The 14842-nt window shown below is 35.2% G+C and overlaps 1 protein-coding gene across 2 annotated transcripts in view; it reads left to right on the top strand.

The window, feature by feature from the left end:
- DOK6 (docking protein 6) overlaps positions 1–14842 on the top strand; it is a 249503-nt gene that overhangs the window by 205139 nt on the left and 29522 nt on the right. For both annotated transcript variants that reach the window (XM_039571458.1, XM_039571468.1), the window contains exon 7: positions 4502–4619. In XM_039571458.1, the coding sequence (XP_039427392.1) occupies positions 4502–4619 (118 nt within the window). The remainder of the gene's footprint in view (positions 1–4501; positions 4620–14842) is intronic.

Genomic DNA, 14842 nt, shown 5'->3' with positions numbered 1-14842 from the left:
GTCTTGCTATTTGTTTAAAGACACTAATGAGAACTTGAAATGAGACAGAGGATTTTATCCATAATAAACTAACCTATTTTCAGAGCATATCTGTAAAAACCAAACTGTCCTTATTGTAGACTAAAAAAAACTGGAATGAACTATAAATTGTTCAGTTCGTCTCCTCAAGCCAAATTCTATCACCTTCAGTGTTTTGACTTTTTAATGACAAAAAAAAGGAGAGAAAATAATATGCTAAAAAGATCAAAGCTCAGAACCCTAATACAGTTAACAGGCTCCATTCTTGGAATTGTATTCATTATTGATATCAGAGTAACAAATCTATTGAAGTGAATGGAGATGGCCCATGGGAATTAAAAGAAAATTTAGTCCTTAAGCCTTTCATGGAAGAACAAAAATGAAAAATCTGGGAAACTTCTTACAGTGACACATTAATAGACTTTTTCTTGAATTTCTATTTTAATCAAATAGACCTGTAAGAATAATAAAGTTGTCGGTAGCAAAGCAAAGGCTTCATATGACTCAATATTTTGTATATTTTGGCTTTGGACATTGGATTTGGATACAGGAAAGAAATGTAATGTTTACTGTGTGAAAGGTATTTTATCAGACAGATTCTGGAGGAAATGGATGAAGTATAACTACTAGGTGTTTCATGTCAGATAACAAAAATGTTTCAGTGATGTTTGGGGTTTTTATATTCCCACCACAAAATTCCCTGAGTTAATGTGGTTTTGATGTATGCGTTTCTACTTTTCACCTAAGTTCTAATTCTGTTATCACTTTCTCTCTCGTAAACTGGGAGAAAAAGTCTAGATTATGGTTTTTTATTTCCTGAAGTCTCATCAGACTTGAGAAATATCTGCAGCCAAGTCATTCTAGATGCATGTTCAATTTGGTATACTGCTTTGTTTTCCTTTGTTAAGACTGGTACATAGATGCAACACAGCAAAACAATCCTCAGTGAAATCAGAGAATGCTTTGGGTTGGAAGGGACCTTTAATGGCCATCTAGTCCAACCTCCCTGCAATGAGAAGGGACATGTTCAACTAGACCAGGTTGCTCAGAGCCCAGTCCCTGACCTTGAATGTGTTCAGGGACGAGGCATCCACCACCTGTCTGGGCAACCAATGGCAGTGTTTTACCACCCCCATCATAAAAAATTCTTTCCTCATGTCCAATTTAAATTTACCTTCTTTTCAATTAAAACCCTTACTGCTTGTCCTGTTAGGCCCTACTAAAAAGTCTGCTTCATCTTTCTTTTACGCCCCAGTAAAGTACCGAAAGGTTGCAATAAGGTCTCCGTGAAACTTTCTCCCTGAACTTCTCCAGTCTGAACCCCAGTTCTCTCAGTTTGTCTTCCTGTCCTTATACTGAGATAGGTGAAATAATTTTTAAATATATTTTTTACTGTTACATGTCTGTTAAATTAAGGACAGTAATAAATCTGTGCAAGATGGTCCACCTGCTTTGAGAAAAGAAGAAAATTTAAAGGTTATTTACTTATAGTGAAAAGTTCTCCGTTTGCATTAGCTTTTTCAAAAAAGCACAGAGGAGAAACCAGTTGTTTTTTAATGAGGCATAGTAAAAAGACAAAAAGGAAGGGTATCTAGGACAAAGTCTCTAACTTATGAGTGTGATCTCTTTCACTGGTCTGGAACACCAGAGGTCTTGAACCTGAGCGTCTAATTTTTTGAAAGTTAAACAGTTCTGTAAATCTTCCCTGATTTACAAATTGTTTGTTTGTTTTGTTTTAATGTTGTTAACTACCAGAATTTCATTTACAGTTGGGGAAAAGGGATTCTGAAACAGTAGATCTCTGTACTTTAAATACTAGTTTAACCTGTAATTATTAACATAGCAAAGAGCTATCTAATAGTATAGGAACAATTGATTATATTGATGTTTTTATTTCTCTTTTCTTCACCTTGGCTTCAAACTTTTTATCTGAAACACCCACAATGTAACATATAAGATGTTCTCTAGAGAAAATGGGTTTCTGTCAATGTATTATTCAATTTTCTTTGAACACAGGAATATTTTTACAAACAGCAGTTTGTAGAAGTAAGCATTCTGTCATTGTCAATTACACTTGATCAACAATGTGATTTTTATATGGATAAAAAAAGATTAAAAGAAAAATTATAGCTGATAGTAGTCTATTCAGTAAGAATAACTTCATGGACAAATTAATGTTATCATCCTTTATATGATATACAAGGTAATAAGGTGTTCAAATCCATAGGTTTGCATTTCTATTTTAAAGTCTCAAATTAAAAACAAAATTGATATTTTATTTTAAAGTATTTTTTTCTGAGGATGATATTATAACAAACTAGAAAATGCATTTTTTTTCTCTATGGAGTCCCCAAAGAAATGTGGTTCATCTGGTCCTATTGCACTTAGCATATGGTGATAATTCTTACCCAAAAGGTGATATCAGAAGTTGTTCTTTAATTAGGGAATCTGAGGAAACAAAGTATTGTGAATGCTTGTAGTGCAGTCTTCAGCACTAGAGCAGTTCTTAACTTATTTTATAATGAGAACAGTTTTTTTTTTTTGTTCTCCTAAATCTCTAATGTGTGCACATAAAGTTCTTCTGCATCAGTATTGGTCAGATCAGGCAGGAACTAATCACCTCAGGTCAGGAATAATTATATGTTTAACCACTTCCATTCAGCCCATGGATTTAGCATTGAGATAATAAACTGTACTCAAATTAGTTCTATTTACTGGAATTATTTTTTTCAGAATGCATACTAAGAAAATGTTTTGCCTTTAATTTACCTTTTGGGTGAATAAATTATGAATAAATTGTCGGTATACTGAAGTTAGATGATTTTATGTAATTTTCTTCCTCAACAAGTTACCCTTGTTACCCTTGCTATACAAAAATGGTAAAATAATTTAGAGGGCTTGTCACTGTCCTTATCTCTACAATAAAGGAAATTCTGCGTATGAATAAACTTTAAATCCCCAAGTCCCCCTAAAAATGTAATTCTTCTGATAGTGCTTTCAAACTTCTTTTTTAATGGACTAAATGCTTCTACAAGCTGTACCACTGACAAATGGAATGTAATACTTGGCTATGAATGAGCAGAAAAGACATTAGCTGTAGACAGGGAGTTATTTTGATGACAGTTCTCAAGAAAACAGAAAACAACAGCAGAAGTAATTACAGCATATTGTTCTGAAGCAAAATATATTCCATGCATCAGTTTGTGTTAATACCCAAAATTTAAATAATTTTAGATCTTTGAGCTTTGGGTGGATACTGTCTCTAATTTTTTTTTTTTTTTTTTTTTTTTTTTTGGGGGGGGAGAGGTCTAAATGACAGAATAATATTAGCTTTTAAAAAGGGGTTTTTTTTTAATTTGGCATTATGATTCTGAACAAGGAATCCTTAGGAATTAATGGCTAAACCTGCAGTAAATGATACAGACCTTGAATACCTTCTGCTCTGTAGCTGAACTCTCTCTGAAAGTCAGTTTCTAGGCACACCCTCTCAGAGTACCGTCCTGGTGCCGTCCCTTAAACTAAGAGGTTTTTCATTATAAATCTTCAGGCATAATTGATCCTTTGGTATTGATCCTTTCAGACAACCTCTGAAAAAATTATGCTCGCAATGTTATGGTGATTTGTTAGATCCCAAAAATTATTGATCACATTTTATATTCTGTAAAGCCAGAGATACAAAAAAATTTGCAGGTCCATTCTCTTCTAGACATAGAAAGCATAACAGGAATATCCAAAGAGGTTGCCAGAATGCACAATCCTTCATCTTTCTTTCTTTTTCTCTGTAGCGTTGTCTTGTCTTTCACTCACATCAATAGTTTGTTGGAGACTGAGATCTCTTTAATAAAGTTCACATTCCTCCTGTCAGGTTTCTGTGCTGTAGCTCTTGTACACAGGGACATTCACCATGCAATTCACAATTTCAGTCACATGAAGTCCCCCAGACCAGGAAAATCTTCTCTTGAAGTTGAAGCCTGCTGCTGGTGATGAGATGCCTCCACTTCAAAGGAGGATAAGGAGATTAATGACTCTCCATTGCTAATTCTCTGCTGGTTGTCTCAGATTCTCTCTTAGCGTGTTTCTAGGTATTCAATCCAATTTGCAGGCTAAATGACCAAAAGGAAATGTGATTGCAGAGGGGTTTAAGAATTTAGGCATATGCTAATCTATCATTATCATAAAGTTAAAGAAGAAAATAACAAAACCCTGGCAGCAAGAAGAATATCTGTAGATAAATAGGGACATATTCTGATGTCCTAATATTAACCTCTGCTAATGAACCTATATACCCAGATACACTTTTGCAGCTTTTTCCTGAGCATTCACAGTGCTGATGCTTGTAACACAGTTTAAATGATAGTATAAAACCTGTGGTAATTCAGAAAATGGTATCTTCATGACAACATAGGTTCAATTTAGAGTTTTGAGATTATCTGTCAAGTATGCTTATGTGTGACCTTCCATTTATGTTTGCTTTGGCTTTTAGCTCCAGACCAGTCTGTCTGAACCAATGACTTTATCCAAGTCGATCTCACTTCCTCGTAGTGCATATTGGCATCACATCACCCGGCAGAACAGCGTTGGAGAGATCTACAGTTTACAAGGCAAGTTGCTTATAATGCCATATCCATTAGCTTCTTTCCATTTCACCAGAATTCATGCAAATTGCTTTTTATTTTTACTGGTTATTTTCTCTCCATTTCATTTTATCAATTGTCAGGAACCTCAGCAGGATTCCCTTAATTTACATAAAACAGGTTTCTTTTAGTCATTTTGTAAACTAATGGTGAAAATTATTTCCAGAATCACCACATAAAGCTGGATAGACAATTTGGCTCAATGTAGCTTCTCAGTAGATAATGAATGTCAGGTTGTTTTAGTATTTACTGCCAATAAGATGGGGCAAGTATTTGGGCAACCTCAGGGTGCCTAATTAAATCTACATAAAGTGACTATATGAGTTGCAAGATTAAAACAAAGTAATTCTAGGAAGAAGAGCTATTCTTGGTAAATTTGCTTGGCAAATCATATGTATGAACTGTTGACTCAACTTACAGGCCCTCAACAAATCATCTTCTTCTGTCTATGGTTTTCTTTCATATGTTTAGATTTGCTTAAGCCTTTAAATGCTATAATTAGCATAACTTCATGATGATGATCATCAAGTTATGATTCACTGCTCTTAAGCTGAAATTTATTTGTATCTTTTAGGAAACTGAAATTATTTTTACGTTTAAAATGTAGACCTTTTAAAAATAACTTTTCATAAACATACCCCTTTGTATTATTTCTAAAGGCCTTAAGGATTTTGTTTTACTTCTCTCTTAATAATCCGTTAGCATAAACTATTTACATTTAGATAGGAGGTTAGAAATTGCTCAGAATCAAGAGTACCCAATGCAAGGAAACAGTACATGTTTTCATGAAAATAAGTGAAATGCTTATGAAAGATGAAGGACACGAAATGTTTTGTTTTGTAAATTGTAACATAAATTAAAAAATCAGTGGGCGAGTCATTAAAGGGTACGGCATTTGTTTCCCATCATTCTCCATACAGCAAAGTTAATTTTTAATCATGGTTATAATCTTACATTTAAATACTGGTAATGGAAAAAAGAAAATAATCTTCCAGAAGCTATTTGTGAAAAAAAATTGTACTTGTACATCACCTTACAAATATTCATCATATCACTGATATTTTTTCATGGGCACAAAACGAATGCAAAAAAAATTTATTTGTAGAGATGTTAGATTTCTTTTTCTTGTGTTCTTGACGTGTCTTTTCTTCATCGGTGAGATAGTAAATGTGTTATATTCATGCTCTACAATCTTTTCCTTATAAATGGCCTTCAAAATAAAGGAAAGCAAAACTTTATATATCAAGTAATACTTAAAGTATCTATACCATCTAGTTGTGCAGGATTCAACATATTGGAAGTGTATTCTTAAAAATGCAAGAATTTTACTTTCTGGAAGTATGCAGATTTTATTCACATTTCCACTGAAACAGGGGACTAATAAATAGTTCAAAACCTAAGATTTTCATTTCTCCTACATGTACTATGATGACTGAAGCTTGAGAAAGTGTAGTTGATTTCAGGAGAGACTAATTCAATCTTACCAGTGGGCTAGGAAATGCATCCAGAAGACTCTGGTTGCAAATTTTGCCATGTGAGAATAACATTCATTATCTGTAATGAAAATCTCTTTGAACCTTCTGCTGCAATTACTAATTAAAAGCAATGAATTTGTACAGAAAGTGAGGTGAGTGCAAAGTACACCTTTTCCTCCTAATACCTTGTCATACCGATAGTCTTTGCAGTGCAGGGTTGTCAAAGCATCAGCCCACAGAAGCTTCGTGGATGTGGGTGGAAGGTGGGTAGCAAGGAAGCAGGTTGCAAGCATCACTTCAACCCTCACCTTAGTAGAGCAGCCAGCTGAGAGGAGCTGCTGCAGAGGGAAGAGTCACTTTCTGCTGCCATAATCTCCTCTGAGCTTCGAAAGTTGTATTACACCTTCAGAGAGGAGATGTTTTCTTTAGAGGACAATCCATCAAACTGCACTTCATGGGTATTTATGACAAAGCTTTGTACATTCAAGAAACAAATTTGAAAATTCCCCACATACTTCTAAATATCTTATAAACTCTAAAGTGAAATAACTGGAGTGGTGTCTACCTGTATCCAGGTGACAATCAATACCAGTAAAGTTGTAGCCAAGCTCACTGCTAAGTACAAGTGTTTCTACAGTGGCAATTATTTCAAACTTGCAGTCTGAAGTGACTAGAATTTAATTAATAACAGCTGGTGATGTATAAGGAGAAATGAATATGTGCTCATACTACCTTAGATAAATTGGCTCTTTGGGAGTTATTTAGCAGTCAAATTTAACTTAATTAGTAGTTTGTGTTGATCTGATAATGAATATGCTATGGAGTAAGAAGGTAGGGGGTTTTGTGATTTTTGGTTTTTAAAAACTACATTTCGGATGAAAAAGGAACTTCAATGAATGGGTGTTGGGTCTATCACGCTCCATTAGCCCATGAAAATACTTACATGTAAAGACCTGTAGAGATTAATACACAGAACAATAGAGCTAAAGGAACACAGGTTGCACAAAATATCTTAAAATGACATGGGTTAGTTTCTATTGATAATCCAACTATTGCCTTTAATTACAGTTCACAAATTAAATAGTGTCCTTAAATATTTTTTATCAAAAAGTAATTTAACTAACAGAGGAAAATGAGAAAAAGAGCTCTACACCATTTTTGTGCATACATGAGTATGACATGGATGAATTATGCATTTTCATAAATAATAGCTCTAAAAAAAATTTGAACCCAACAGGAGATAAGCATTCATTGATATGTTATGCTTCCCTATACATCAAGATCCACAAAATTATAAAAATGAGAAGCCAAGAGTAACCCTATTAACTGAAATCATGGTTAAGAAGGAAAAAATATAAGAGCCATATAAGCACATAAAAAACTACCTGGTGTGTTTCCTTATATTTCAGTGTTTATTGTTTATACCAACCATAAAATTTAGCACCGTTACACAAGATTTTAAAAATTGACAAAAAAATCACATGTGTTTTTATACATCAAAAGATATTAAAGAGAATTAGTCTTTTTTTGTTTTGTTGTTTTGTTTGGGTTTTTTTTCATTTTGCATTTAGGGCTTTAAGTTTGCTTAACATGAAAAAAAAAGATTGCAGACTGAATTTTCAGCTATCTGAAGAACTCTAGTTCTTGCCCTTCAGAGTTTGGATGACAAAAATGTTAAACATAGTCAGGTTATATATTATTATATAAATAAGGCCCAATAAAATTTTGGTATTGAAACATTCATTAGCTTTTTTTGTATTGCAGTTATTGAAATCCCTGAGGAAATTATGTTCAGAAAATCTAATTACAGCCTGGCCTTTCTCCAAGAAATTCAAAATTAAGAAATGCTTTCAGTCACTCCTGTAGTGTTTGATCTGGTTTGTCCTAGTTCTTTGGACTTTGGTTTTGCTGTCCATACTCAAAATAATGAACACCTACCCATTCCATGAGAGTACTCTTGTGAAGGAGCATATATTTGTATAAGAATTACACCAGTAACATCTTACATGTTTCTTGCAAAAAGAGAACACTAAAAGAATTTTTTCCATAGTATGGCTTATTACAATTTGCTTATAACGAATTTTATTTGCTCTATCGCAAATTGTTACCACAATTTGTCCTAAACCCATGCCAAAGTGATTAAATTACACAGAAAAATACTAAGAAGCCCACTAAGAGTCATATTTCTAAATTTAGTGAGGAATTTTGAGAAATAAAACTATCGCCTTTGAGGAGATAGGGCTTCAACTTGTAAGCACATGCCAGAACCATAACTAGACAGAAATAAAAAATGGCCCCGATGAAGTCTGTAGGAATTTTGCTGTTGATCTACAATAACCTTTTGTATTTCACAATAAATTTTAAGCAGGATAACATGTAGCGTTAATCTGGTCAGCTAAAAGGTGTTGTGCATAAAAGAAAGACAAAGTCACATACAAAAGATTTCACCCACCTACATAGTTTTCCAGCCTTTTCAAAGTAGAAACTCTGATATGTCACCAAAAATAAGCAGAGAATATTCAAGTTGCTAAATATTTAGAGGAGTTTGAATCATCCTAATCAACCCTCCTTAAGCTAATCCTGCAGGAAATTCTGATGTAGGCTTCTGCAGTTTTCTGCAAATTAAAGTATGTAAAATGAATGGGAGAGCATTTTTCATTTTGGCATTTCCATTGTTTGTTCATATGCCCAGCAATAGAGTACAGAATCCATTTCCCCATCTAATCTTGGTGCCTGAACAATGTGAATAACATAAAATGTTAGAATATATCTGTTATATAAACCTGATGGCTCAGTTATTTTTCACTGTCTACCAGAGGCTAAAGCTGAAATGCTTTATAGCCTTCCACATTCCTATTTCCTTTGCTGAATCTCATCAGGACCTTCACATTAGTAAATGAAGCCTATAAAATTTGAGATATGAATAAAGGACACCTGAAACAAGATACTTACTGAGTAGGAACTGCATAAGAGCTACATTATTTAAAATAATGGTATTATGTGGCTTCTCAAGTCTTATGCAGTAGATTTGATCCTTTCCTTTCGAGCTTTGAATTTCTGTGCTAAGTAGTGCACCACTAGACTGGTTTTAAAATGGCATATTGGAAGTGGGATGTCTCTTGCTCAGAAACGAGTAAAGAACTTCATTTTGTTCAGCAGTGATTGCTGCCTCTAACCAAGAGCATTACTGACAAGCTCTAAAGAGTATCTTGACATATTCCCATTCATTCTGATAAATGATTGCTGAGTTAAGAGGTTGTTGCAATTATGAGCCATGAAAAATAGGGGAAGATGGGAAGCCAGAAACAATTAGTAAAGCATATTTCGTTGTCAAATTCAGACCTCCTGATTTCATTTAAGCCCAATACTTTGGTGCCCTTTCTCTCAGGAGATGGTCCTTCAGTGAGATCACTTGTCAATGGGGTTGTTCTGTGCCAGACCAGAAAGCACTGAAGTCACTGTACTCTCAGCTTAAAACTGAAAGCCAAAATGGTGTAAGGAGAGCAATTAAATATTGGCTGATTGCCTCCTCTCCCCTCCAAAACCCAACAAATGTAAGTTCTTCAGTGCAAACTACGCAGATTCTTAGCTATAAATCTCTTCTTATGTCTTAGCTTAATGACTTCATAAATATGTGATGACAATAGCTTCTCACTTGCTATTACCGTGAGAAGCAAATCAAGCTTTGCCCCCAGCTTAACGTAAGTGACACCAGGAATCTCTACTCTGACTTTGCCTAAGACTCACTACAGTTGTGCTACAGTCATTTGATCTCTCTGCTGTATTGTAAAATTCAAGGACCTGCAGTGTGTCATGAGAGCTGCAGTGCAATGAAAGAATGTGTGTACTGGGAGAATAGGCATAACCAGCTCCGTGGATGCTTTCAGCTGGTACTGGGTTGTCTGAAGAAGAAAGGTTTGCGAAGGGAAAATTGAAATACTTGTCAAAGATCAATTTTGTTAAAACTGCTTTTTTCTATTAAATTGTTTCACCAATAAATCAGGACTGCTTTAGCTATGACCATCTGATTTTGTGTTAAGTATGTTATCACGGTTAGAATCAAAATAATTGTCGTTTCATTTTTGTAATTTCAAACAAATTGAAATACTTTTATGCTGACAAATCACTCAAATTATTACGCAAAATCATGGATGACTAAACTCCCTTTAAGACAACTTGGGGTGAGGGGAAGCCTGCACACTTGTGAAAAAAATATCTTGGCAAAAAGATGTGTTTTCTTTAGTGTTTCTTTGCAGGAACAGTTTATACTTCATTTTTCTTTCATTAAATATTTTTACATAAAGCAAAAAAAAAATTATTGAAATTAACATGTCAATAGAACATGTTCATAAAATATTTTATAAACCAGAAAAGATGTAATCTTGAAAATAGGCTGTGTAACAGGAAGAATGGGGGAATGTTAATAATACCAGCTTTGCCAGCTGCAACGAGGAAAGAATCCAAGCCCAAGGATGTCAAGTGCAATTGATTGTGTTCTACTTTCAGTGGAAAAAAGATGCTCCCTTCACGCTCTAAACTTTATGACATAAAATAGGATCATATAAATTTATACTTAAGGGCTGGTTCAAATCGACGTAACGTTGACCTAATTGACTAATGTTTGGTGATTATGCAGTTTAAAATATATATTTTTATAGAAGGAGCATCATAAGATTTCAACTACATTAACCTTAAGTTTCCTTAAGATTTTCTTTTATATGTATCTCATTTTACTAACAACAAAATTGGGGTGACAAGGTTTGTGGCACATGTCATATGGTCTGTTGCTAGTACAGACCTATTTATTTTCATGGTAAGGCCAATTTAAGCACAATGAACGCCCATCTCAGTATGTTCAGTTTAATCAAGCCATAAGAATATGTTCCTTATAACTCCATAGTGCATTTCAGCTGTGCAGAACTGATTAAAAAATCATAGTATTATTCAGTAGAGACAAAAAATGTTCAAAAATCTTAGAATGTCTTTCATTCTCTATTTGTTAAAAAAGCCTTTTCATCTTGGTGAATTTTTATGTCCTGCCAACTTTTTATTTGATCAAAATGATACGTTGTAAGAAACTAAGATAAATTTCACAGAAGTAAGAACTATGAATAACAAAGGAAATGTCCTCCCAATGCAGAGTTAGCAAGATTTCACCAAAGCAAAAGTTCATCTTTTCAAAAACCGAAGTCTGCAGCTCTTTGCAGTTTTGTGTTTGAATACTAGAAGCAAGTTGGCCGTTTAGCTGCTGGATACTTGTTTATCCTTCAACATTCTTTGAAGATTCCTTTTGGGGAATGATTTTAATGAAAGGTTCATTTCCCTGAGTTTAAGAACAAATGAAATATTCTGTTATAAAGCTTCATGGAAGAAAAAAAAAACACAATACCAGATTTGGAGAGAGATAAGAGAGAAAGGACTTGGTAGAAACCAGAGTTGCATGCTCTGGAATTTACATGATAAATATCAAAACAGAGTGAGGATAAAATTGTAAGATTCCTTCTACTCTCTTTAATGACTCAATTATGTATGTTATTGTTGGTAGGTCAAGTTTACATGCAGAGGGACAGTGCCATGGTTGTTTTCTCTGAGCTGGTAGTAGTGCACGTGATGTAACATGGCACGAGTGGTTGTGCTCCCAGCAGTGTCCTATCTCCTCCTGTGTGCAGTAATACCACCCCTCAGCCCGGCACAAGGCAGTGAAGGGAACCAGCAGCCTCTGGTGATGAGGCTCAGCTTGTTGCCCTATGCCTGAGAGGCTGTTCTGCCCGGGGTGTGTTGATTAAGAGACTAAGGACACCTCTTCTGTCTGTCACTTACCATCCTTGTACTTTCATCCTCACCCAGGATAGAAAACAGAGTCTTGTCCAACCCATCTCTGTCTCCAGGGATAGGCAGTCGTTGGTGGGGACTGCCACTGTAGGTATTAAGTTTCTTTTTTTCTCTGCAAACTCTGCTGAGGCCAATACAGCCACTGCAGGATGTTCCAAAGCTGCTTGATAAGAGCTGAATTGGTGCCACTTGCTTATAGTCACTATTATCATGCACTCAGGGTAAAGCATCTACTTCATCACTTGAATATTTAGCTGAGAATTGTGCAAAGCTGTGTTTTCAACCTGAAGAAGACACATGGCTAGTTAGTTATAGCTATACAACTTTTTATCTTTCCTGAATTAAATGTAATTAAAATAAGATTTTTATCAGCTGTTTGGTTTCAGCTTCCAAGAAAAATATTCTTCTCCGGGCTTGCAACAGTGCTCATTGTTTTTGCATTTCACTAATTAAGCATTTAAACACTAACAGACTTACTCTTTTCTGTACTGAAATTCTGTAAAGTTGTCATTACTGGGTATGGATCTTCTCCATAGAAGTTAGTGAAAACTGCGTGAAGCAAGTTTTCAGTTTTACCTCATTTTGCCACTTTTCCACACATCTGTAAAAATAGATAACAAAATCTTTTTTTCCTAAATAGTGATACACACATGCCAGAGTAGCACCTGTGTCTCCATATGCTTGCCTACCTTTTTGCTAAAATAGGAATGAGTTTTGGTTTTCTCATTTGATTTCTGCATGCTATGTTGTGGTTTCTCATGGGAGGTTGTCAGATTTCCTACTTTCTTGATCAGGGACTGATGGCATCAAACCAGAAATGCAGGTACCCAAATGTGCTTTCTATGTCCTCTTTTAGTATGTGGACATCCCAGGTTTTGGGAATATTCACAAGTATTGCTGTTGCTGGAAATTTGTTTCAGAGTCAGTTTACGTGTGTTGAACCTTTTAATTTTAACATCCTATTCTCATGGCAATTGTTATAAATGCATCATCAATTTAAATGATTGGTTGTTGACAGATTGTGGCCATTTATTTTTATCTATTATCGTTATACCATTCCAGTACATATCAGCAGGTTTGCAGGGCTTCTGTTTGTGAGGTGAAAGTCCTATCACCAATTGATATCACAGATATCTTGTGATGGAAAAGATAACCTGTTCTGGGTTAGGAAATGGAAATGTGTTTCATTCAGTCTTGTCAACTGTCTCATTATTCTCCATTCATCAGAGCAGGTATTTAATTCTGAGACATAGCTCAGCAGGTTTTCATCCTTTTCATGCCTCTTATAGAAACACTTGCCTCTGATCAAGCATATGTGTTTTGGTTTAAATGTCAATCTGTTTCTGGAGAGTCTTGTTTTTCTCCTGTCACCATGTATCAACTAACACAACCCAGTTTTAACAAATAAATAGGGGGAAGGGCTGGGAACAGGGTCATGGGCAGCAAATGCCAGACATTATCTGTACCAGTGTGTGATTCTTCACTCCTAAGATATACTGGCTTTCATGCACTAGGCATTTTGACTCTCCAGGATACCAGTGAGATCTCTTCTTAATGCCTGTGGCTGCAAAAGTTTCTTAACTTCTAGGCCATAGACCTTCTCTTCATCTAGTGTAAGAATGAGGAAAAGGGATTTTTCTTGAGCTTCTTTATCATTTTGTACCTGATTTCCTGGCCAGCATTTCAAAGCAGAAAACTTCTCCATCTTATGTTCATGGATTGGACCAGCACCAAGGTGTCTTACAACTGCAGAAATGTCGAGAACAGCTCAGAATGCTTCTTAACATATTATCTTAGTTGTACTTCAGATCTTTATAGAACTGAAGGAACCAGTCATGTATTTTTCAGTGGTGTTTATCATGCAAGGAAACACCATAGAGGGGGACAATTTAAGCTTCTATCTTCGTAGTGTGATTTTTTTTTTTTTTTTGCTGATGTTGCAGTAAATAGAAATATTGCCAGGGACATAAATGACATGCTCATGCATACCTGCTATTAAATGGGAAAATGTACAGAAAATTTGAATAGTTTCATTGCTATGAATATAAGATGCTTACTCATTTTGTTTATTTAAATATTCAAAACCATGTGAGATCTAAAAGACAACCTTCCTAACTAGACAAGAAAGAGAAGTTAATTTGTTGTTAAGGCACTGGTCCTCAGCTGTTGCAAGTCGTCCTTGTGCATGAAAAAACCAACCAGATTCTGCCGACCTTACAAGATGAAAACTTTTCTCTATAACTCATGTCCACAAGCACTGTAGCATATACAGAGCCCCCACTTCTGAGCATTTCTTCAGTAGCCCATAATTACGTAGAGCCTTTATGACAGAAGTTAATATTTATCCTCATAGATATGTATCTCGATGCATTTTATGTGATAAAGTATCTACACATTTGCTGTGGCCTTAAAAATTATCTTTATGAAAAACATTTCTTTTTCTTATTTTTTGTCACCAGTGAGGTTAGACAAAAAAAAAATTGAGAATATCACTGCAGCTGTGGAAATGGTTAAATGGTTTAATAAAGCCTTCTCAGTACCATCACACAGCATGAAATTGTCCCAACATATAGCGCTGCAGTATAGGGTAACAACTAGAGAATGGGTCTATACCTTTAGACTGTCAGTAAAGCAATATTCAGCCTCAACAGTAGGGGAGTCATGATGCCCTTATCTCCCTGAAAACAGCCCCTAGTCAGTAGGAGCTCTAACGCCAAACCCTGTAAGTTGCTGCTTAAAGCTATTTTTCATCCTGAAGTGATAGATAGAATCAGCTTTGAACCCTGTTTTTGCTGACCTCAGAGGAGTAAATTACCTTGCTCTTTGAGGCAGCATGACTCACGGTGTGACTGTTTGCACAGCCCTTGCAGTTTTCACCTACCT

This window comes from Corvus cornix, chromosome 2 (genome assembly GCF_000738735.6).
Source record: "Corvus cornix cornix isolate S_Up_H32 chromosome 2, ASM73873v5, whole genome shotgun sequence".
Taxonomy (NCBI): Eukaryota; Metazoa; Chordata; class Aves; order Passeriformes; family Corvidae; genus Corvus; species Corvus cornix.
This window is presented reverse-complemented; position numbering and strand designations above follow the sequence as displayed.